The 23,549-nt window shown below is 35.5% G+C and overlaps 1 protein-coding gene across 2 annotated transcripts in view; it reads left to right on the plus strand.

Moving 5' to 3' along the window:
* The window catches only part of GPR174 (G protein-coupled receptor 174), a 39,365-nt gene extending 15,982 nt beyond the window's left edge, over nucleotides 1–23,383 (plus strand). Inside the window, exons 3-4 of one of the 2 annotated variants that reach the window (XM_070291882.1) lie at nucleotides 8,128–8,169; nucleotides 19,962–23,383. In XM_070291882.1, the coding sequence (XP_070147983.1) occupies nucleotides 20,507–21,508 (1,002 nt within the window). In that variant the 5' untranslated portion in view covers nucleotides 8,128–8,169; nucleotides 19,962–20,506 and the 3' untranslated portion in view covers nucleotides 21,509–23,383. The remainder of the gene's footprint in view (nucleotides 1–8,127; nucleotides 8,170–19,961) is intronic. The other variant, XM_070291881.1, reaches the window with a different exon arrangement.
* Nucleotides 23,384–23,549: the final 166 nt, after the last annotated feature.

The raw sequence follows: 23,549 nt of genomic DNA on the forward strand, positions 1-23,549 counted from the left end.
TAGTGTCCCATTGAGTCATATTGGAATCTGAAACAAAGGGAAGAATAAGTTTAAATTTATATATATATATATATATATATATATATATATATATATATATATATAGTATTACTCAGCACACATTGGCCACACTAGTCATACAATAGAGGATAATATGTGTGTGTTGAGAAAGGGTATGCCATTTGCTGGAAAGGAAGATTATAGTAGCTATAGGTGACTCACATACATATTAGGCAAGTATCTATTCACTGATTGGTAAGCTTAAGAATCAATAAATCTTAGGCTAAGAACAGATTTTGGAGATGGGGGGTGTTTGGTATGCTTCTATTGGCTTCTTTGTCTTGATGTCTATTCTTCAGAGTATTACTGAAAAATCAGCCTAGATATCTAATAATCAGAAGTGAAAATATCTAATACTTAAGATTACTCTAAAATATCATGAAAGTTAGTTAAGTCGCTCAGTTGTGTCTGACTCTTTGTGACCCTGTGGACTGTAGCCCACCAAGCTTCTCCATCCATGGGATTCTCCAGGCAAGAATACTGGAGTGGGTTGTCATAAGTATAAACCAAATTGACAAACCTTAAACTAGACATATCAAGAAAAAAGGGAGAGGACTCAAAATATATGAAAGAGAAGTTATAACATATGGCACAGAAAAACAAAGTACCATAAGAGATTACTATGAAAAATTGCATCTCAAAATATCGGACAACTGAGAACAAATAGCAAATTCCTAGAAAAAATATCATCCTTCAAGACTGAATCATGAGAAAATAGAAAATCTGTATAGACATATTACTAATAAGGAATTGAAAGATTATTAAAAAATCTCTGGAAAGGAAGGGTTAGTTAGGGACTTTGGAATTGACATGTACACATGGCTATATTAAAATGGGTAACTGACAAAGACCTACTGTATAGCAGAGAGAACTCTGCTCAATATATGTAACAATCTAAATGGGAAAATAATTTGAAAAAGAATGGATGCATGTATATGTATAACAGAATCACTGTGCTGCACACTTGAAATTAACATGACATTGTTAATCAACTATACTCCAACATAAAATAAAAAGTTAAAAAAAGTTCCCAACAAACAAATGTCTAAGATTAGATACCTTTAATCATGAATTCTACAAAGCATGAAAAGAAGATTTAATACCTATCCTTCTCAAACTTTTCCAACAAACTGAAGAGGAAGAAATCCTTCCAAATGTATTTAATGAACTGAACATTACCCTGATATGACAACCAGACAAGGATACAACAGAAAAAGAAAACTACAGGAAAATATCTTTAATAAACATAGATGCAAAACTCAACAAAATATTGGTGAATCTAATTCAATAATATACTAAAAGGATTACATACCATGATTGATTAGGATTTATGTAAGAGATTTAGGGATGTCTCAACACATACAAATCAATCAATGCAATACATCACATTAACAAAATGAAGGATAAAAATCATATGATGAGCTCAATAGATATATGAGTCATTTGAAAAAAAAATCCACATACACTTGTGATTAAAATCTCAACAAAATAGTTAAAAAGGGAATATAATGCAACACAATGAAGGCCACATATGACAAACCCACAAGTAAAATCATATTCAATGTTGAAAGCTTTTATTCTAAGATTAGGAACAAGATTCCATTCTCATCACTTTTATTCTACATAGTATTAGAAGTCCTAGCCACATCAATTAGGCAACAGAAATAAATTAAATACAACCAAATTGGAAAAGAAGAATTAGAGCTGTTAATATTTTCAGAAGAAATTATACTGTATATAGAAAACACTAGAGACTGCACCCCAAAATTCTTGGAAATAAGTGAATTCACAAAAGTCACAGGATACAAAATCAATATATAGAAATCTGTGGTGTTTCTATATACTATTAATGAGCTAGATAAATTAAGAAAACAATCTCATTTATTAATGCATAAAAAAAAACTAGGAATAAAATTAACCAAGGGCTTAAAAGATCCATACACGGAAAATTATAAGATACTGATGAAAGAAGTGGAAGAAGACATAAACAAGTGAAAAGATATTCTATCCTTATGGAATGGAGGAATTAATATTGTTAAAATGTGCATACTGCCCAAAGCAATCTACAGCTTCAATGCAATTCCTGTTGAAATTTCAATGGCATATCTTATAGAACTAAAACAATGCAGTACAATACATAACTATAACAACTAATACTAAAAATTGTATCAAATAACAGAAGATTCTGAATAGCCAAAATAACCTTGAGAAAGAAGAAAACTGGGGGCATCATGCTCCCTAATTTCAAATGGTACTACAAATTTATAGTGATTGAAACTGTATGGTACTGGTGTAAAAACAGCCACACAGATTAATGAAACAGAACTGAGAGCTCAGATATAAGCTAACACATATGGACAATTAATTCACAACAAATGAACAAAACAATGGAGAAATGACAGTTTCTTCAATAAATGGTGGTAGGAAAATTGAATTTTCACATGCAAACAAATGAAACCAGCTTACACAACATGCAAAATTAACCCTAAATGAATTAAAAACTTGAATATAAGATCTAAAATCATTAAATTCCTAGAAGAAAACATAAGTGGTAATCTCATTTACATCAGTCTTAGCAGTGTTTTTGTTGATCTGACACCAAAAGCCAAAGGAAACAAAAGCAAAAGTAAACAAATGAAACTACATCAAGCTTACAAGCTTCTGTACAGCTAAAGAAACCATTCTCAAAACAAAAATGTAGCCTACTATATGGGGGAATATATTCTCAAACAGTATATCTTATAAGGGGTTAATATCCAAAATATTTTGCTGACAAAGATCCATATAGTTAAAGCTATGGTTTTCCCACTGTCATGTATGGATGTGAGAGTTGGACCAGAAAGAAGGCTGATCACTGAAGAACTGATGCTTTTGAATTGTGGTGTTGGAGAAGACTCTTGAGAGTCCCTTGGATAGCAAGGAGATCAAACCAGCCAATCCTAAAGGAAATCAGTCCTGAATATTCATTGGAAGGACTAAAGCTGAAGCTGAAGCTCCATACTTTGGCCACATGATGCAAAGAACTGACTCATAAGAAAAGACTCTGATGCTGGGAAAGATTAAAGGTAGGAGGAGAAGGGGATGACAGGTTGAGATGGTTGGATGGTATCACCAGTTTGATGGACATGAGTTTGAGCAAGCTCTGGGATTTGGTGATGACAGGGAAGCCTGGTGTGCTGCAGTCCATGGAGTTGCAAAGAGTCAGACATGACTGAGTGACTGAACTGAAATAAATCCAAAATATATGGGCTTCCTAGGTGGCCCTAGTGGTAAAGAACTTGCCTGCCAATACAAAAGACATAAGAGATGTGGTTTCAATCCCTGGGTCACAAATATCCCCTGGAGGAGGACAAGGCAACCCACTCCAGTGTTCTTGACTGGAGAAGTCCGTGGACAGAGGAGCTTGGTGGGCTATAGTCCATAGGGTCACAAAGAGTTGGGCACGACTGAAGTGGCTTTGTACGCATGCTCCTATGGTCTATGTTCAATTCTTGTACCTTGTAGATATAGCAAACATTAGCGGTTATAAGAAGGGAAGGAGGGTGGGGGAGTGATTGAAATGGATGAAGAAGGTCAACTTTATTGTGAAGGAAGGTAACTAGATTTGTAGTGGTGAACATTTTGGAGTTATCCAAATGTTTGATTATAACGCCATATACCTGAAACTTATATAATACAAAATCATGAGCAAAATGACTATGCAGATCACTTAAACATGGATAAAAAAACCCCTAAATATGGTCACTTTCGGTTATATTCCTAACCATGAGGTTAGTGTTTTAATAAATAATACTTTGTAGTGAACATATCATTTATATGTTAACATGTGCATGGGTAACTTAAGTATTTAGTGTATGGGTTTATGGATATGTGAAGGCCAACCTGAAGCCACTCCATCCTTGCTTTCTTCTTGCACTTTCTCATAAAAGGTGGAAGAGCCTCTTCTCAAGATTATTTGAGACTTTCCCCCTGAGGTGATGAGCATAACTGGAGAGCTCAGTAAGACAAAGAGAAAAATTTAGGCAACTGTCCAAAATGTATAATGTTTGTAGCAGTCGTAAATTGGTGACTAGTGATAGGTTGAGTAGGTTACACCACTACTGATATATTTCTATTGTCTTTTGTGAAATAAATATATGCTGGCTCAATTAATGGACCATACTTCCATCAGAAGTATTAAAAATGAAAGTGCTGGTTTAGCCTGAATTCCAGTCATGATGTAAAATTCAAATTAACTAGAGACAATTCAAATGCATTTTCGTTTCTTAATAACCATAAAAGTCCATAATCAAGATACAACCTCAGGCTCAAGAGAGAAAAAAGAGAAATACTCAACTACCACAATTAGCAAACAAACAAACAAAAAGCTAAACAAAACAAATAACAATAAATTCTTTGTATTAATAGGCATGTAGTTTGCAATTTGTATTAATAGGTATGCAACTTGTAATTTATGTAATTGGTTTAAATGATATCCTCCTGGAGACATTAGCTAGCATTTGGTTTTTGGCTGCACATTTATGCATATTTATAATTATTTTACATGTATAATAATAAGAATTTGTTCATTTTATTTAATATATTTATATAGCACTTGGTATAGAATCTTAGAAATATCAACTCCTCATAACCATAGAGATAGGCACTGTTATCATCTCATTGTACACATGAGGCAATTGAAATGTAGAAATGTTTGTGTTACTTGCCCAAATTCAACAGCTAGTCAGTTGCAGAGCCTTAGTTTGGAAACACAAAGACTGGCTCCAGAGTCCATTTTCTTGTCAACTACAAATGATGCCTCATTATTTATAAAATATTTACATATTGTGCCATAATTTTATATGCATGCACATGAAAACACAACTCAGCAGATAAAGAATCTGCCTGCAATGCAGAAGATCCCAGTTAAATTCCTGGATTGGGAAGATCTGCTGGAGAAGGGATAGGCTATCCACTCCAGTATTCTTGAGCTTCCTTGGTGGCTCAGATGGTAAAGAGTCTGCCTGCAATGCAGGAGACATGGGTTCAGTCCTGGGTTGGGAAGATCCCCTGGAGAAGGGGATGGATACTGACTCCAATATTCTGGCCTGGAGAATTCCATGGACAGAGGAGCCTGGCAGGCTACAGTCCATGGGGTCACTAAGAGTCAGGCATGACTGAGTGGTATGACTAACACTAACATGAAAACATATATATATATATATATATATATATATATATATATATATATATGGCATAGAATGCCAGAGCTATTTAAAACTCAGAAGTAAGGGAATTCTCTGGTGGTCCACTGGTTAGGATACTGTGCTTCCAATGCAACAGGCATGAGTTCAAGCCATTTTCAGGGAACTAAAATCCCAAAAACCATGTGGTGCAGCCAAAAGTAATAATAATAAAATAAAATTCAGAACTAAAAGAACAAAATACTAGTGCTAGAAGTGCTGTTAAACATTATTTGGCCTAATCTACATATTTCAAAGAAAAAAATGGAGGCCCAGATAAATTGACTTGCTCAAGGTCACACAGATATTCAATGGCAGAAGTGAAACAAGAACTGATGTTTTCTCACTCTCAATCTGATATTATTTTCATTTCACTAAGTTACCTTTGCTATTATTAACTTAAGGAAGTATATCATTGTTTGTATTTTTAATGAATATCACCTCCAGATCTTCATTTTTCAAAGCTATATGCTTATAATCTTTGCGACCCCATGGACTGTAGCCTACCAGGCTCCTCTGTCCATGGGATTTTCCAGGCAAAAATACTGGAGTGGATTTCCACTTCCTTCTCCAGGGGATCTTCCCAACCCAGGGATCGAATCCGGGTCTCCCGCATTGTAGACAGACACTTAACCATCTGAGCCAACAGGGAAGTCCTAATAATGATGCTGTTTCACCAAATAGTCTTATAACTTATTCTTTGAAATTATCTTTGAGACTGAGTTGAGCTAATTAAGAAAACTGAGTCTTAATACACTGTGATCATATCTTGTTTTTGGCCACAAAAAGGCACTTTTAACTTGATCCTTAAAGTTCATTCTTCAGACTTATTTCTGAATAACTTTTATCTGTTTCCAAAATTCAACTACCATTAAAAGACAAAGACTTTTCACCACAGCAATTATTCCAAAGTTTGTGGGGCAAACGCCGAGTGTAATTCTAAGGAAGAGTTCCAAAAATTTCCTGAGCACTTGGAATGTAATTGGAATAAGCATATAACCTTTCAAAGTGACAGCCTAGGAAAGACAAATTCAATTGGCTGCTTGCTTACTGATAAATTTGTTTTGAAACATATTGTTCCATCTATTTAAGCATTTTAATTTCTCAGCAACTTTTTGTAAATATTAGTGTACAGCTATTTTCACATCACTTGCCAGATATATTTCTAAGTATTTCATAATTTGATGGTATTATAAGTGTTATTTTCTAAGTTTCAATGTGCAACTGTTCATTAATAGTACAAAATATAAATGGATATCTCTTTATTGACATGTTTTCTGGAAACCTTGCTTTATTCATTTTTTTTAACTGGCAGTTCTTCTTTTTTTGTTACTGTATTTTTAAATAGACAATCATGTCATTTAAAAACAAAGATTATTTTGATTCTTCCATTCTAATCTGAATGCATTATTTTCATTTATCTTCCCTGGTTGCATTCGCAAGCTGTACAATGTTGTATAGAAGGAAAGAGAGCAGACATTATTTACTTACTCTCAATCTTAGGAGGAAATAATTCAGTCTTTCACCATTAAATAAGATTTTTAGCTGTAGGATGTTCCTAGATGTCCTTTATTTTTTATTTTTATTAAAGTATAATTGGTTTACAATGCTGTGTTAGTTTCTGGTGTAAAGCAAAATGACTGTGTGTGTGTGCATGTGTCTGTGTTTTCAAATTATTTTCTATTATAGATTATTATAAGTTATTGAATATAGTTACACTTTGTTGTTTGTGATAACTTTATTTTTAAAATATATTTCCACTGCAAGGAATCCTAAGTCTTAAATGTTAAAAGCATGCATGTGTTTCTTGGGTTACTTTTCCCAGATAAATAAAATCAAATGGAGAATATAATTCATGCTCCCAGGCAAAGGAAATTTACTAGAGATGAATATATTTGTGTGTGGTATGTAGGATATGTTGATAACACAGTTGAAGATGTGAAAGTAATGAGAAAGTCAGATAGAACTAGAAATAAGAAAAAACAAAATAACAATGTGACAGAGAAGGTCAGATGAAGTAATTTGCAGTCTAAACAGGGGGCAGAGAAGAGAAATAGGACAGAGTGAAGAAGGGGATTAAAGAAAACTTTAAAGTTTACATTTTGCATTATTAATGATATCAATGATCTGCCCAGTATTGAGAAGGACAAGGAAAAAGAAGCGTCCCAGTTTTAGATAAATTTGCTATTTAGGTTTGCTAGCCATTTGTTTCAACCTTCCTCCTAGCCTATCTGTGAAGTCTTGTCGAAATAATTGATGCACAGTTAGATAAGAGGCCAGTCATAGAACTAATGATGGAAGCACATTACCACTTGATGAACATCTTAAAATGAAAAGAATCATACTTCCCATATTTGCAGTTCTCTGTCACTGAAGTCAATCACTGAAACATAATTGTTAAAATGTTGCAAAGAAAACAGGAAGAAAATGAAATGATTAAATTTAAATGAATATCAAGAAGTGACGAGTCACTTAGTTTTCAATCCAGTGATATAAAGAGTCATCTCAAACCAACCAAGCACTGCAAATAATACCATTCACTGGAAATAATCCTTTTATTTACTGTCACCAGTTTTGGATTAGAAGTACCTTCTTTCTTTAGCCTTCCATAAGACATATTTAAGGGAAAGATATAAGAAATAAATAAATAGCAAGCTTCTGTCTAAATTGCTTCTAAACTCACTCCAGGCTAAATTAATTCCCTAGGCCTCTAGGTATCCAAAACTCCAGCTGTACTCTGATTAGATAATGACAGAAATGTAAGCAATTGACATGTCAGAAATAAAAGTGAGCAAGCCAGCAGGTAAATGTAATAGGGAAAAATATAATCTTTTCTCAACTGCAGGTTTTGGGAACAAGTGCTTGTTCAACACAGTTTCAGTACTTGGTAAGTCCCCTGGGTATGATGGGGGAGGGAGTTGTCATTTCCTGCCAAAAGAAAGCAGCAGGTGGTGAGTTTTTTTTTTAATATAAATTTGTTTTAATTGGAGGTTAATTACTTTACAATATTGCATTGGTTTTGCCATACATCAACATGAATCCACCACAGGTATACACGTATTCCCCATGAGAACCCCCCTCCCTCCTCCCTCCCTGTACCATCCCTCTGGGTCATCCCAGTGCACCAGCATCCAGTAACACGCATCGAACCTGGACAGGAGATTCGTTTCATATATGATATTATACATGATTTAATGGCATTCTCCCAAATCACCCCACCCTCTCCCTCTCCCACAGAGTCCAAAAGACTGTTCTTTTCATCTGTGTCTCTTTTGCTTTCTCTCATACAGGGTTATCCTTACCATCTTTCTAAATTCCATATATATGCGTTAGTATACTGTATTGGTGTTTTTGTTTCTGGCTTACTTCACTCTGTAAAATAGGCTCCAGTTTCATCCACCTCATTAGAACTGATTCATATGTGTTCTTTTTAATGGCTGAGCAAGTGGTGGTTTAAAAAAATTAAAAATAGCACCACATTACCACAAAAAGTATGCTCTTCCATTCTGGTGTGTGTGTGTGTGTGTGTGGTAGGAGGATAATACTTTTTAAAACTTGAGTTACTTTTATTTGCACTTCCTTTAATTGTAATACAATTCAGCTGTTTAAATGTATACTGCAAGTTGAGATTTTTTAAAAAGGCTATAAGTTTGTTTTGAGTTCGGTACTCTGCCTCGGGGCTTCCCTTGTGGCTCCGCGGTAAAGAATCTGCCTGCTAATGCAGGAGATGTGCTTTCTTTTTTTAAAAATTAATTTATTTTTTAAATATAAATTTATTTATTTTAATTGGAGGTTAATTACTTTCAATATTGTAATGGTTTTGCCATACATCAACATGAATCCGCCACAGGTATACACGTGTTCCCCATCCTGAACCCCCCTCCCTTCTTAGGGAATGGCAATCCAACTCCAATATTCTTGCCTGGGAAATCCCATGGACAGAGGAGCCTGGTGGGCTACAGTCCATGGGGTAGTAAAAGAGTCAGATGTGACTTAGTGACTACATAACAACAACAATTCTGCCCTAGTTCAGAGCTTGCAGGTAAATATGGTAACATCGTAGCTGAATTATTTTTCAAATGTTAGGTGAGCATGGAAGACTATTGGGGTCACTGTTGCCATGAAGGAGGGAGTTTCTTTTTGATTGTTTTTGAAATTTCTTCAACCTGATTTCCAAACACTTATATGAATATATTTGATTGTTTTGAGGAAACCGTGGATGAAATCATAATCAGTTCAATGGTATGGCATCCAGAGCACTTATTTTATCCACTGAGAGATGTCTAAGAAGGAAGAGCAAATTTTCCTGCTATTAAAAGATTCAGATGTGATCCTTAGTAAATAAAAAAGGAAATTCTTTAAAAAGAGGCTTGGTAATCTTCAAATGCTTTGCAGTAGCCACTATCAATTATTAAAACAATAGCTAGAAATTACTAAATATGTTTTTAGATTTTATAATTTCAAGAGTCTTTAAGTGACATACTTCAAAAATTATACAAAAATGGATAATTGGAAAAAAATATCCTACAGCCATGTGCAGGGGAATTTGTATTCAAATTTAGTAGGCATGCACTAAAGGTCTGCCAATGAGCACTTAGTACTGGTCTAAGTGTTGTGAGAGTTGGACCATAACGAAAGCTGAGTGCCAAAGAATTGATGCTTTTGAACTGTGGTGTTGGAGAAGACTCTTGAGAGTCCCTTGGACTGCAAGGAAATCAAAACCGGTCAATCCGAAAGGAAATCAGTCCTGAATATTCATTGGAAGGACTGATACTGAAGCTGAAACGCCAATACTTTGGCCACCTTATGTTAAGAATTGACTCATTTGAAAAGACCCTGATGCTGAGAAATATTGAAGGCAGGAGGAGAAGGGGGCGACAGACGGTGAGATGGTTGGATGGCATCACAGACTCGATGAACATGAGTTTGAGCAAGTTTCCGGAGTTGGTGATGACAGGGAAGCCTGCCATGCTGCAGTTCATGGGGTTGTAAAGAGTCAGACACGACTGAGTGACTGAACTGACTGAAGTGTTGTGAGAGATATGTGAATGATTAGGACAGAGTTCCTGTTCTCAAAAAGCTTACAATTTAACAGTTATTGACAACTAACTATACTATTAGTCAGGCCCCATCAGACTATAATAGAAGTATAAGCAGTATGCTATGGGAAGTCAAAGGAAGGTTTGTATGCATGCTAAGTCACTTCAGTCATGTCCAACTCTTTGTGACCCTATGGATTGTAGCTCACCAGGCTCCTCTGTCCATGGGATTCTCCAGGCAAGAATACTGGAATGAGTTGCCATTTGCTACTCCAGGGATCTTCCCAATCCAGAAATGGGGTCAAACTCGAGCCTCCTGTGTCTAGCAGGAGACACTGGTGCCACCTGGGAAGGAGAGCTAATTCCAGTCTGAATGACTCAGAGTATTGGAAGAAGAAATTAAATTATCAAAATTCTCTTTTCTATCAAGATTTTTTATCAAAGTGGAAAAGTGAGGATGGGGGACTGGACCTTAAAAAACTTTCAGACTAAATTAAAAGAAAGAGAGAGAAAGACATTCAAAGGTACACACTATATTCAAGGTCAGCCTGGCATGGTGGAAGCCTAGGCATTTGGAAGAGTCTGATGAGAGCTCATGCTAAAGAGACAAAATAAAGCTTTGAATATCAGATATTTTAAACCATCACAGTGTGAATATTTGAAAGATTTTGGATAAGTTCATGATTTGCTTTATCCTGAATCTGATAAAGATATCTGTAGAAATATTTTCATCTAAAATAAGAAAGGTGTGCTATTTAACATAATAAAAAGGAAATTGGGTTATTGCTTATGCTAAAATGTTGTAAGCAGAGATAAAATCTGAGCGTTTGCTCCTCCTGAAATATTGCTAAGTGCTACTGATACTATGCTAGAAAGGTACAAAAAGTTTGCAGCTGTTGTGTTGGTGGGTATTCTTTATTTGCTTACCTATTCATTTTAGGTATGAACACTATGTTTTGAGTCAAGACAGAATAGAATCTCATCTTTCTGTAATAACATCTGCAAAAGACTTTGGAAGAAGGGATTTTCAGGGTTTCCTTTTTGTGGTTTTCAACTCATACTACAGACTGCTAGAAAACAGTGAATGATATAGATCTGCTTTTTTATTTTTATTTTTTAATATAAATTTATTTATTTTAATTGGAGGTTAATTATTGGTTGCCATACATCAATATGAATCTGCCACAGGTATACACATGTTCCCCATCCTGAAACCCCCTCCCTCCTCCCTCCCCGTACCATCTCTCTGGGTCGTCCCAGTGCACCAGCACCAAGCATCCAGTATTATGCATCGAAACTGGACTGGCGATTCATTTCATATATGATATTATACATTTTTCAATGCCATTTTCCCATATCACCCCACCCTCTCCCTCTCCCACAGAGTCCAAAAGACTGTTCTTTTCATCTGTGTCTCTTTTGCTGTCTCACATACAGGGCTATCATTACCATCTTTCTAAATTCCATAAATATGCGTTAGTATACTGTATTGGTGTTTTTCTTTCTGGCTTACTAGATCTGCTTTTAAAACCAAAGAATAAGATTAGTGAAGGACATTGACTTGTACTTCATTATATACCAATCTTACAAATATTGTCACTCACTGAAAAATTACCTTATTACTAACAGAGCATTATGAGATGAAAACAAATATACAAAATTCCAATAAACTCTTGGCCATGCATCAAGCTCCAGGGGTTGACATAATCCCAGGCTTAACTTCAGATGGAGTCTGTGATCCTTTTAAGACACCTCAGCCCTGTCTTAGAGAAGAGTAAAATGTCTGGATATTTGTGAATTTAGTACTTTAAAGACTGGTGTAGGATGAAAAGAGTGTCATATGAAAGGGTCCTATATTATTCAATTTTCACTATCTCTTTTCAATCAACATATATATGATGCCATCTCCAACATATATGACAACAGTTCTGGTGAGGACCTACAGAATAATTTGATGTTTGATATTTCATACCTGGGGCATCCTTATTCCAGATTTGGGCTAGAGTGACATCCAGGTGAATATGTCATTATCTTGTTCTTAGATCATGAGTAGAATAGATTTGACACAAGAGTCTATGAGTTTAGTCTGTGAGTTTAGTCTGGGACTTGCCCAACTTAACACCCCCATACTCCTCCTTTTGGAGACAGAGCCAAGGAAACATATACCGACTCTACTAATATTTTATATTCATAACCCTTTTCTCAAATGTGGTGGCTTATAAAAGAAGATGGGAAGAAGATGTGTTAGCAGTTATCTGCCACCCTCTCTACTTCCATCTAAAGCCAAGGGACATGTACTTGTCATAACATTTCTGTCACTGTTAGAAAATTAGTCAAGGAATCCAATAATCTTTTTCAGTGACACTTCAGTGTCAATAATTAGAAAGATATCTCTAAGAGCCAAGAGTTTCCAGAAGACTCAGTTTCTGGCTGCTGAAAGAAGTGTAGGACCACAGTAATTGTTCCTGGTATGTGGTCACTTCTTGGACAATATACATTATCTGCCATTTAAAATTCAAAATTAAGATTGTCCTTTGTCAGATTAATTGCCTTGTTCTTGGGATATCAAATGTTCCCTGGTAATTTTTCAGAGTAGTTACTGAAGTCTCTATGAGTACCTTTTAAGGCTTTTTACTGAGGGCTAACTAATTCCTTTTTTGCCATTTGTACTTTAGTATTTAAAATTTAATTCTGAATAATTTTCCATCAGGATCCATTATAAAGTTTCTGAAGACCCCAGTGTCTTCTGAGAAGCTTCCACATTTGCTTTCCTTTTAATAAACAAAATGCTATGCACTTTGAATAATAATGGCTCCAAATTACAAGTAAAACACAAGTAATGGTGGAAAGTTGAAATTACTAAGTACCAAGACCAGAAACATCAGATACACTGAGCAGAAAGGCAAAGGATGCAAAAGTTCTGAGGTCTATTACAACATGATCCAGAAATTCTGAGTTTGTATGAAGTAGCGACATTCCTCAAGAAAAGTTACTAGCTTTAAATTACAGGACTCTGTCTTTAAGAAGGGAACGACAGGGGATGAGATGGCTGGATGGCATCACTGACTCGATGGATGTGAATCTGAGTGAACTCTGGGGGTTGGTGATGGACAGGGAGGCCTGGCCTGCTGCAATTCATGGGGTCGCAAAGAGTTGGACAGGACTGAGCGACTGAACTGAACTGATCTTTAAAGATGGGAGGCTGATATCCCAAGCCAAAACTCTCTGTATAGGCAAAAGGCTTATCCTTAAGAAAAAGGAGTTTGGACCCCAGCCAACAAGTGGGAAAGGACTTTTTCTTTCTTCTTTCTTAAAGCTAGGAGTTTGAGCAATTCATGAATTTACATCACAGTAGGTAGTTACCTACATCTCAAAGCAAGGCCAACCCTGGAGTGAGGTCCAGGAGACTGGTTTAATTTTCCACTTCATGCTTGCCTTTTTTACTAGAACTCATAAGGTTTGTTTACTCATCCACTTTCACAGACTATTAATCATGTGAAGCATTGGATACTTGTTGTTTGGATACACTCTCAAACAGAAAATTGCAAGAAAGAGCTACGGAAAAAAAAAAAAAAAAGAGAGAGAGAGAGGTGGGGGGTGCTGAAAGACTTGATTATCTTGGACCTTAGTTTATTTTGTGGAAGCTTGGAAGCTTATAACTTTACTTAAACAAACAAACAAACAAACAACTTCTTGCCCAAATGCTCATGTCTGGTCTCAGACAAAAGGTGAACATTCAAAGCAGGCGAGGAAAATCCCCACAGCCCTGTCAGCACTGAGAACAGGAAATATGTACAGTTTTCCCACCATAACAGCTTGTGATCTTCTCTTCACTTCTATAAAACTGAAAATATTTTAAATGTAATGTGTAGAATTGAACTTTGTAAAATGATTACTTGTATTTTAAATAAAAAGTCATATATACCACGTTTGCCCAGGGACCATATTTGGAGAAGCTTTGCTTAAGAAAAAAGGAAAGACTAAACATAGACACCTATAAATCATGTTGATAAGAGCAAGACCCTGAGACATGAGAGCTGTGTAAGAAAAAAAACTAATTTTTTTAATGAATGGTAGAAACAAGAAAGCGGATAGTGGCTAAACTAACTTTTAATTATCAGTACAGATTTCAAAACCTTATGCAGTCCCCCAATCCAAATATCAGTTGGTATGCCCTGGTCTCTTGGATGAGAAGTGATTGTGAACTAGGATATCTAAGAAAAAGCAACATGACTGGGCATTATCACTGGTGATGTGAAATTGAGTGATTACCTTCCTTCTTTCTCCAAATAATTAAAAGTGCACTACTCAGAGCAGAGGAACAAGATGCAAAATCTGCTGAAGAGGAACTATGCTTCAGACCTCAAAAGAAACATTTAGACTTGGCTAAGTGAAACTTTCCTGTAAAATAATAACTGTAGATAACTGCTTTGTCTGTCCACACAAAGATAGTTCCTCCTTTCATATATCTGGCCTATTGGGGAGTCATAGATGCCAGAGATAAGGGACGCTGGGAACATGATTAGATATGGTATGTATACAGAATATCTCTTTCTAAAATAAAAATTCTGATGGAACATTCTCTCTAGAAGAATTAACCAGGTAAAGACTTTCTAAAAGTATTTGATTACTGAACTGTAGTCAGCTCTTAGATACAGTTGTTGGACAGGTTTCCTGGAAATATTGTAAGCTATTTGACTCTGAAGATTTTCAAAAGTGAAAGTAGCAAGCACATTGCCTGGCAAATGATAAATGCTGAATAACTACTTGCTTAATAAATATTGGATGAACTCAATACATTCAAGACATAGTTCTAAGTGTTCCAGAGGATATAGAAGTACATAAGACTAAACCCCAGACTTCAAGAATTTTCTGACATTGTTGTGGTAGAGTGGGGTGAAAAGAGGCAGAGACATAAATAAAACAAGTTACTAACCAAAAAGCAGAAGTATGTGCTTGAATGGAAGTATAAATGAGGATTTTTAAAGGAGTTAGGACAACATTGTTAAGTTAAACACTAAAGTTTCCATGAAGAACTGGAAATTTGAGAGAGGTCTTCATAAATATGTAAGACTGCTATGCAAAACAAACAAACAAAAAGATATTCCAAGCTGGGCAACAAAGTGAGCAAAAGCTATTTGTTGAGGAAGAAAAAGTCAATCTGAATGGTATGGAGCTCAGTTTGGCTGGAGTTCTTGGCACATGAGAACACTGGAAGACAAAATTTTAAATGATGATGGCACTCTATTTAAGGAAGCGATTGATTGCCAGACTATGTATTTTGTAATTTGTTTGGCAAAAGGAAGCCATTACTGCTTTTTAAAGATCTCGTTTAAAGGAAAAAGATAACGGAAGAAATAGAGAGATAAATTAAGCAATAATTCCCTGAACTAGAGTAAAAACAATGCAATTTAAAGAATAATATGATTATGAAAAATAATGCAGTTTCAGAAGGTAGTAATAATAAGAATGTTGATTATTAAGCACTTATGTACTATACACCATGCTAAATAAATTATATAAGGTGGCTCAATTCTCACATTGACTCTCTAAGTTAGGTACTATGATTATTCTCATTTATCAATGAGAAATTAAAGAATTGGAGAAGTTTAATGATACACCCAAAGTTGCACAGCTATTAACTAAAAGAGCAAGAATTTAAACTCAAGTAAGTCTGACTCCTAAACATATGTTATTTCCCTCATAGTACACTATCTTCCCTTTAGGAACCAGTTTGGAAGTGGAAAATAAATGACAAAGAGTCAATGCCTCCAAGACTTTGAGACAACCAGGGAAAACATAGATGCACTTAACAGCAATGAAGAAGTCAGGAGTAAAAACTGGTTTGAAGTTTTGAGGGATGATGATTTTTGTATAAGATACATTGATGTTTATAGTCAAATGATTTTATTTACTGAAAGTATTTCATTTAATAAATACTGAGCACTTACTTGTGTTTTCCACAGTCCTTGGTGCTGTTTTAAGGCAAGTAACAAAATATATAAGAAAATATATATAAATATATATAAATATATAAATATAAATATATATATATATATAACAAAATATATAACAAAACATACAAGAATCCTTGTTCTCTTGGACTTTGCATTTTAGTAGGGAAAATATATGAAAAGAAAATAAGTAATAATCAAAGAGTATGTTAGTTATAACTGGAAATGAGTAAAATAAATACTAAAGGGAGATAGGAAGTGTTAGAGGTGAGCTGCTGTTTTAAACAGGAAAATAAGGGAAAGAAAGCCTCATGAAAAGGTTCCACTTGGGTAAAGATCTGAAGGAGGCAAGGAAGTAAAGCACATACATAACTATGTTAAAGCATTTCAGGCACAGGAAACTGCCAATTCAAATGCTTTGAGACGAAAATATTATTGGTCTGTTTACCTCACAGCGAGAATGATAGAGTTGCTGGAGCAGGGTTCAAAGGGGAGAATCATAGAAGGTGAGGTCAAAAGAGTAACCAGGACCCAGATCCTATAGGTGAAATAGGCTGTTTGTTGTAAGGACTTTTATTTTTTTTCTCAGAGTGAGATGAAAATACATTAGAAGATTTTTTTTTTTATCAAAGACACAACATAATCTGACAAAATATGCCATATTTCATTTTATTTTACTACATATATAATGTTTATTGTAGACATTGCCAGTTCAGTTTAGACACTCAGTCGTCTCTGACTCTGTGACCCCATGAATTGCAGCAAGCTAGGCCTCCCTGTCCATCACCAACTCCCAGAGTTCACTCAGACTCACGTCTATCGAGTCAGTGATGCCATCCAGCCATCTCATCCTCTGTCGTCCCCTTCTCCTCCTGCCCCCAATCCCTCCCAGCATCAGAGTCTTTTCCAATAAGTCAACTCTTCGCATGAGGTGGCCAAAGGACTGGAGTTTCAGCTTTAGCATCATTCCTTCCAAAGAAATCCCAGGGCTGATCTCTTTCAGAGTGGACTGGTTGGATCTCCTTGTAGTCCAAGGGATTCTCAAGAGTTTTCTCCAACACCACAGTTCAAAAGCATCAATTCTTCGGCACTCAACCTTCTTCTCAGTCCAACTCTCACATCCATACATGACTACTGGAAAAACCATAGCCTTGACTAGACGGATCTTAGTCGGCAAAGTAATATCTCCGCTTTTGAATATGCTATCCAGGTGGTCATAACTTTTCTTCCAAAGAGCAAGCGTCTTTTAATTTCATGGCTGCAGTCACTATCTGCAGTGATTTTGGAGCCCAAAAAGTAAAGTCTGACACTGTTTCCACTGTTTCGCCATCGATTTCCCATGGAGTGATGGAACCAGATGCCATGATCTTAGTTTTCTGAATGTTGGTCTTTAAGCCAACTTTTCCACTCTCCAACTTCACTTTCATGAAGAGGCTCTTTAGTTCCTCTTCATTTTCTGCCATAAGGGCGGTGTCATCTGCATATCTGAGGTGATTGATATTTCTCCCGGCAATCTTGATTCCAGCTTGTGTTTCTTCCAGTCCAGCATTTCTCATAATGTGCTCTGCATATATCTTAAATAAGCAGGGTGACAATATAGAGCCTTGACGTACTCCTTTTCCTATTTGGAACCATTATACAACAGTCTATAATAATACCTATAGGTCCTATAATAGGACCTATATTTATGTCCTCATCCAGGATCAATTCCCAGAAATAAGAGCTTCAAATGCAAAAATCTGTCAATATTTTAAGATGGTAAGTATAATTAGACTGCTCTTTAGTCAATCTTGGAAACTAAAATATTCACTAGGAATGTATAAAATAGTGCATTTGTACACATCTTTGAAGGAAATGGATTTTGTATAAATAAATATTGCTTCATTTTCTTAAGTTGAATTCTGAGATGATGACAAAATGTCTAAAAGAAGAGGTGTTATATATTTGGGAAGAGAGCTACTGCTCAGGATTGACATGTAGATTTAAAAGCCATTGACTGTGATAGGAGAGGTGAATGTTCATCAGAGGTTACTAGATATATATATTTTAACTTCTGATTTCTAATCAGTGACATTAGCAGGTGATGATTTCTATATATGGGCTTCTCCAGTGGCTCAGTGAATAAAGAACCCACTTTCAATGCATTTGACACAGGAGATGCAAGTTCAACTCCTGGGTTGTGAAGATCCCCTGGAGAAGGGCATGGCAACCCACTCCAGTATTCTTGTTTGGAAAATCCCATGGACAGAGGAGCCTGATGGGATACAATCCATAGGGTTGAAGAGTTGGACACAATTAAGCATACATGCACACATGACTTTTATACATAAATAGTTAAAAGGAGGTTGAAAAACCAGGGTTTGTGATTTTTTGGTCTTCCACCTATTTTTGCCTGCCACATAATCAAAGTCACTACCTGTGAAAATATTTCAAAGATATATTTCAGTTTGGGGGCTAAACAATCTAATTTTAACCACTCTTTCAGCATCAACTTTTATTCTTACAGTCATGCTTCTCTGTGTTTTATGACACCATCTCTCTATTTCCTTCTATGAGACATCTGAAGTATTTAACCTCATCAATCTGCATGCCTAGTTCATATAATTCATCAGGATATTTAATTAAAGTATGCACCATATCTTGAACAAAATGTGCTGTTCTACTTACCAGGCAATTGAGGCAAATAATAACAATAATAATTCCTTCAGGGGCTGAATCAAACCTACTTCAAGCCACATGGATCTGATAATCCAAAGCAGGATGTTTTATAATTCCTATTTCATTTCTGTTCTTCCCTCATATCTTTAAATTCAGTTACATCCTCCCGGATTTCAGCAGCCTTGAGGTAACTATTCATGCCCCTAAGCTAAATTTTGTTTTAGAACAAAGATCGTGGACCTAACTGGGTCAACTTTCTGGAAATTTTGTATCTTTGTACTGGTGTTATCTTGCATAATTGAAAAGTGTCTTAATAACCCATGTTAACGGAAGTATTTAAAGAGAGGCTAGCTGCCCACTTATTTTCAGACATCTGGGAAATATTTGAACCAAATCAGTGGCCTCTAAATGATGGCTTAAGGACAATGCTGGGTTGGCTATATCTTAATCATATAGAGACCTTTTAAAAATACAAATTCCAGGCATTAAATACTGACTCAGAATTTCTGGGGGAAACACCGGGAAGTCTAAGGAAAGCTATATATATATTTTCTTTTTAAACTTCCCCAGGTGAGTCTGACAATCAGTAATGTGGTCTACATCAGAGCCTCTCAAATGTTAACATGCCTAAGAATCACTTGTGGTTCTTAAATTGCTGATTGTTATGCAGCAGGTCCCAGGTGTGACTTGAGATTCCTCTGCATTTCTAATAAACTTTTAAGTAATGCTGATTCATATATCATATTTTGAGTATTAAGGAGCTAGATTACATCTCAGATTCCTTCTAGCTATACTCTCTTGTGATTCTAACGTGCCTTATGGAACTTGTATCTATTACCCTTACTCATGTCAGAGCTTTCCATTAATGGTAATATATTTTTCTACACATAAGCTTTCTTTGTTTTTGCAAAAACAAGATTTTTAAAATTTAATTTTAATTTTAATTAAATTAAAAATTTAATTAATTTTAAAAAATTTATTATTTTTGCAAGACAATAATTGGCTTACTTTTTTTTTAAAATTTGCAGTTCTGACTTTGTTTTCAACACATAACTGAGAAAATCCCAGGAAGCTGACCCATCCAAGTCAATCATCTCTGAAGAGTTGTAGACACACTGAGTACTAGAGTCAACCTTTCTTCTATGTGAGCCAAAAAAGAGAAAAACAACCTGCCAAACACCAGTAAAGAGATGACTACCATCGTATGGGAATTTGAAGAGCTTCTATATGGCACATTCATGATCCAAATGGGAGAGGATCAGTCATCATGATGTCTCAGAAGGCCTTTTAACTGAGTAACAAGAAGGGGAAATTATAACAGCTTGTCATATGTGCTTGCACATTAGACTTCCATGTAGTTAATGTAGATAAATTCAAAGCAAACATGCAGATAGTTCTTTGAAAAGCCCCCAAATCATGTCTAGAAGCTCTGACCAATGCAATAAAAAGGAGGTTATTCTATATTCAGTTTCTCCAGCCCATCGATGATCAATCTTTCAGAAAGAGCAGCAGTAGATTGCAAATTTAGATTTTTAACCACCATTTAGCAAAGGCAGCTTCTCTAGAAACAAGCATGACTGCTAATGATACATGTTATGAGATCAATAGAGACAATACAGATTTCCGATACTTCATCTATGCTGTGACATACACTGTCATTCTTGTGCCAGGTCTCATAGGGAACATATTAGCCTTGTGGGTATTTTATGGTTATATGAAAGAAACCAAACGGGCTGTGATATTCATGATAAACCTGGCCATTGCTGACTTACTACAAGTCCTCTCCTTGCCCCTGAGGATCTTTTACTATTTGAATCATGACTGGCCATTCGGGTCTGGCCTCTGCATGTTTTGTTTCTATCTGAAGTATGTCAACATGTATGCAAGCATCTACTTCTTGGTCTGCATCAGTGTGCGAAGATTTTGGTTTCTCTTGTACCCCTTTCGCTTCCATGACTGTAAACAGAAGTATGACCTATACATCAGCATTTCTGGCTGGTTGATAATCTGCCTTGCCTGTCTGCTATTTCCTCTCCTCAGAAGAAATGATGACACCCCTAGCCACAGAACCAAATGCTTTGTGGATCTTCCTACCAGGAATGTCAATCTAGCTCAGTCTGTTGTCATGATGACCATTGGCGAGTTGATTGGGTTTATCACTCCTCTTCTGATCGTCCTGTTTTGCACCTGGAAAACAGTTTTATCATTGCAAGATAAATATCCTGTTGCACAAGACCTTGGAGAGAAAAAGAAAGCCTTGAAGATGATTCTAACCTGTGCAGGAGTTTTCCTAATTTGCTTTGCACCTTATCACTTCAGTTTTCCTTTAGATTTCCTGGTCAAGTCCAATGAAATTAAAAGCTGCCTAGCCAGAAGGGTGATTCTAATATTTCATTCTGTTGCCTTGTGTCTTGCTAGTCTGAATTCCTGCCTTGACCCAATCATATACTACTTTACCACTGATGAGTTCAGAAGACGGCTTTCAAGGCAAGATTTGCATGATAACATAAAACTCCATGCAAAATCACTTGTGAGCAACCATACCACATCTATCTTGTCAACTGAATTATGTTAAATTAAAAAAAAATGGATGTGGGCTGAAGTATATTATTACATATTTGTAATACTCCTAGCTACTGGGAAGTAATCACAGCAAGCACTCAAAGCTTTTCAGTTATGCTCTATCTTATCTATATGAAGATTTCACGTTTTCATAACACAATCTATTTAGAGCATTATATTCCACTATCATCAATGTTGAGATGTCCTTGTAGTAATTTATCATCAAGTCTTTAAGATTTAAGCTCTAAAATTTCAGTGACATACTATATGCACATGCTTTCAGCAGGAGTCAGTAGTTTTATCTATGAACCTAAGACACAGAGAGACAATTAACTTGAACTCATTTTAAGCACTTGGTTTTGTTACAATGGATACTGAATTTCTTTGTACTTAGAAACAATATAGTTGTCTATTTATACTAGTAATCACAGTTTATATCCCAATATCATGTTTTAGTTGTCTTTAAGTAGGATAGGTAATATATTATTTTGTGAAATAGTGTTATAAACACAGACCATTTTGATCTCCTATATGTGATTATACTCATGAGTTTGAAGACTCAAATAGCTATTTCCTTCATTTAAGTATCAGTATGAAAAAGCATCTATCACATCTATTAATAGAATGAAAATCTGAACTCAGGCCTCTGATATGTTTAAAATAAGAACAAGAAACTAATTCACATACTGTCTATGACTGTATAAATTGCCATATTTAATCTATCCAGGACAGGTAGCTTGTCAAAGTTCATATAATGTGACCCACATTGTCTTTAAAGGTCCAGGAGAAAGCAGATATGTGATAGCCACAGTTCTGATTCTCTTAAACTATTTCCAGACTGCACCTTTGAAGGTGTATATATCTTTCAAATAAAGAAAGTGTCCACTATGCTTCTAGAGTGACACTGAGGTACCTGAGAGGTTACTGCACTTTCTGAGCCTATACAAGAAGCAGTGAACTAAATTTAGACAAGAGCAAAAAGATAAAAGTTATTTTTTACTTTTAAGTGGCAACTATTAGGCTGCATTCACAAGCCAGAGTAAGGTCTAGAGGCAGCCAGGCATGTAGACTCTAGAGTCCTCAGTAACATTTTTGATCCAGCTTTGCTCCAGTCATACTATTCTAAGGCCAATACAGCCTCTTCCAAGGCAGCTGGGAGAGTCAACTTAACTGGCAACATTGGGCACCTATGGAAACCCTTTGCCTACTAATACCCGTTTAGATCTAGTATGCAAGAAACAGACACAGAATATGAGTAACAATTAAACCTGAGGTCATAAATATTAGAATACATTGAAAAATATTTTGGCAAACAGCTCTAACTTTTAAAACATGCTTTAACTAAAATCTGTGAGGTATATAACACACAGATAATTCTGGCCTGGAAGGAACGTGAAAATCAAAGAAGAGCTCCATCATATTTACAGGAAAGGAGTTATTTTAGACACACAGTTATGATATTAATGCGTTTGGGGGGATTAGCGAAATCAAAATGAATTTTAATATCTTAGATGAATGGAAAACTTTCTAATGTTTTCTCTAGACTAGTGTTGATTTCCTTGTATTTTGTTATTAAAATATTATCCTGTTAGAAGACTGACTTTTTACTGCTAGCAATAATGTATGTGCCTATCTCCTAATTGTTCATGGTAAGGTACATATTTTGATGTGTTAAATGAGTTCTAAAAGAGTGGTGAATTGTGCTTTAAAATGAGTAACTGTAACTATGTCTAGTCTATTTGCTTTAAAGTGATTTGTGTTTGACCATAATTTAGTGTTGTAATGGGATCAGAAGTAATAATTTTGTGTATACTTGTAATGAGAGACTTGTCTACATAATATATATTTACTAGTTTCTATATTATCATAAACTACACTTTTAGGATCATTTGGGGGAGGCCTGTGATTTAATTTCATTAATGTATTAATTTCACTTTAAACATACCTGTTATCTTAAAGAGGAAAAAATATTTCCAGGAGATTACTGAACTTCTTAGAGGAAATGTTGAGGTTAGAGCCCATTTATGAAGCAGTCCAGGAGTCCTTGAAAATTA

Source organism: Ovis canadensis, chromosome X, assembly GCF_042477335.2.
Source record: "Ovis canadensis isolate MfBH-ARS-UI-01 breed Bighorn chromosome X, ARS-UI_OviCan_v2, whole genome shotgun sequence".
NCBI lineage: Eukaryota > Metazoa > Chordata > Mammalia > Artiodactyla > Bovidae > Ovis > Ovis canadensis.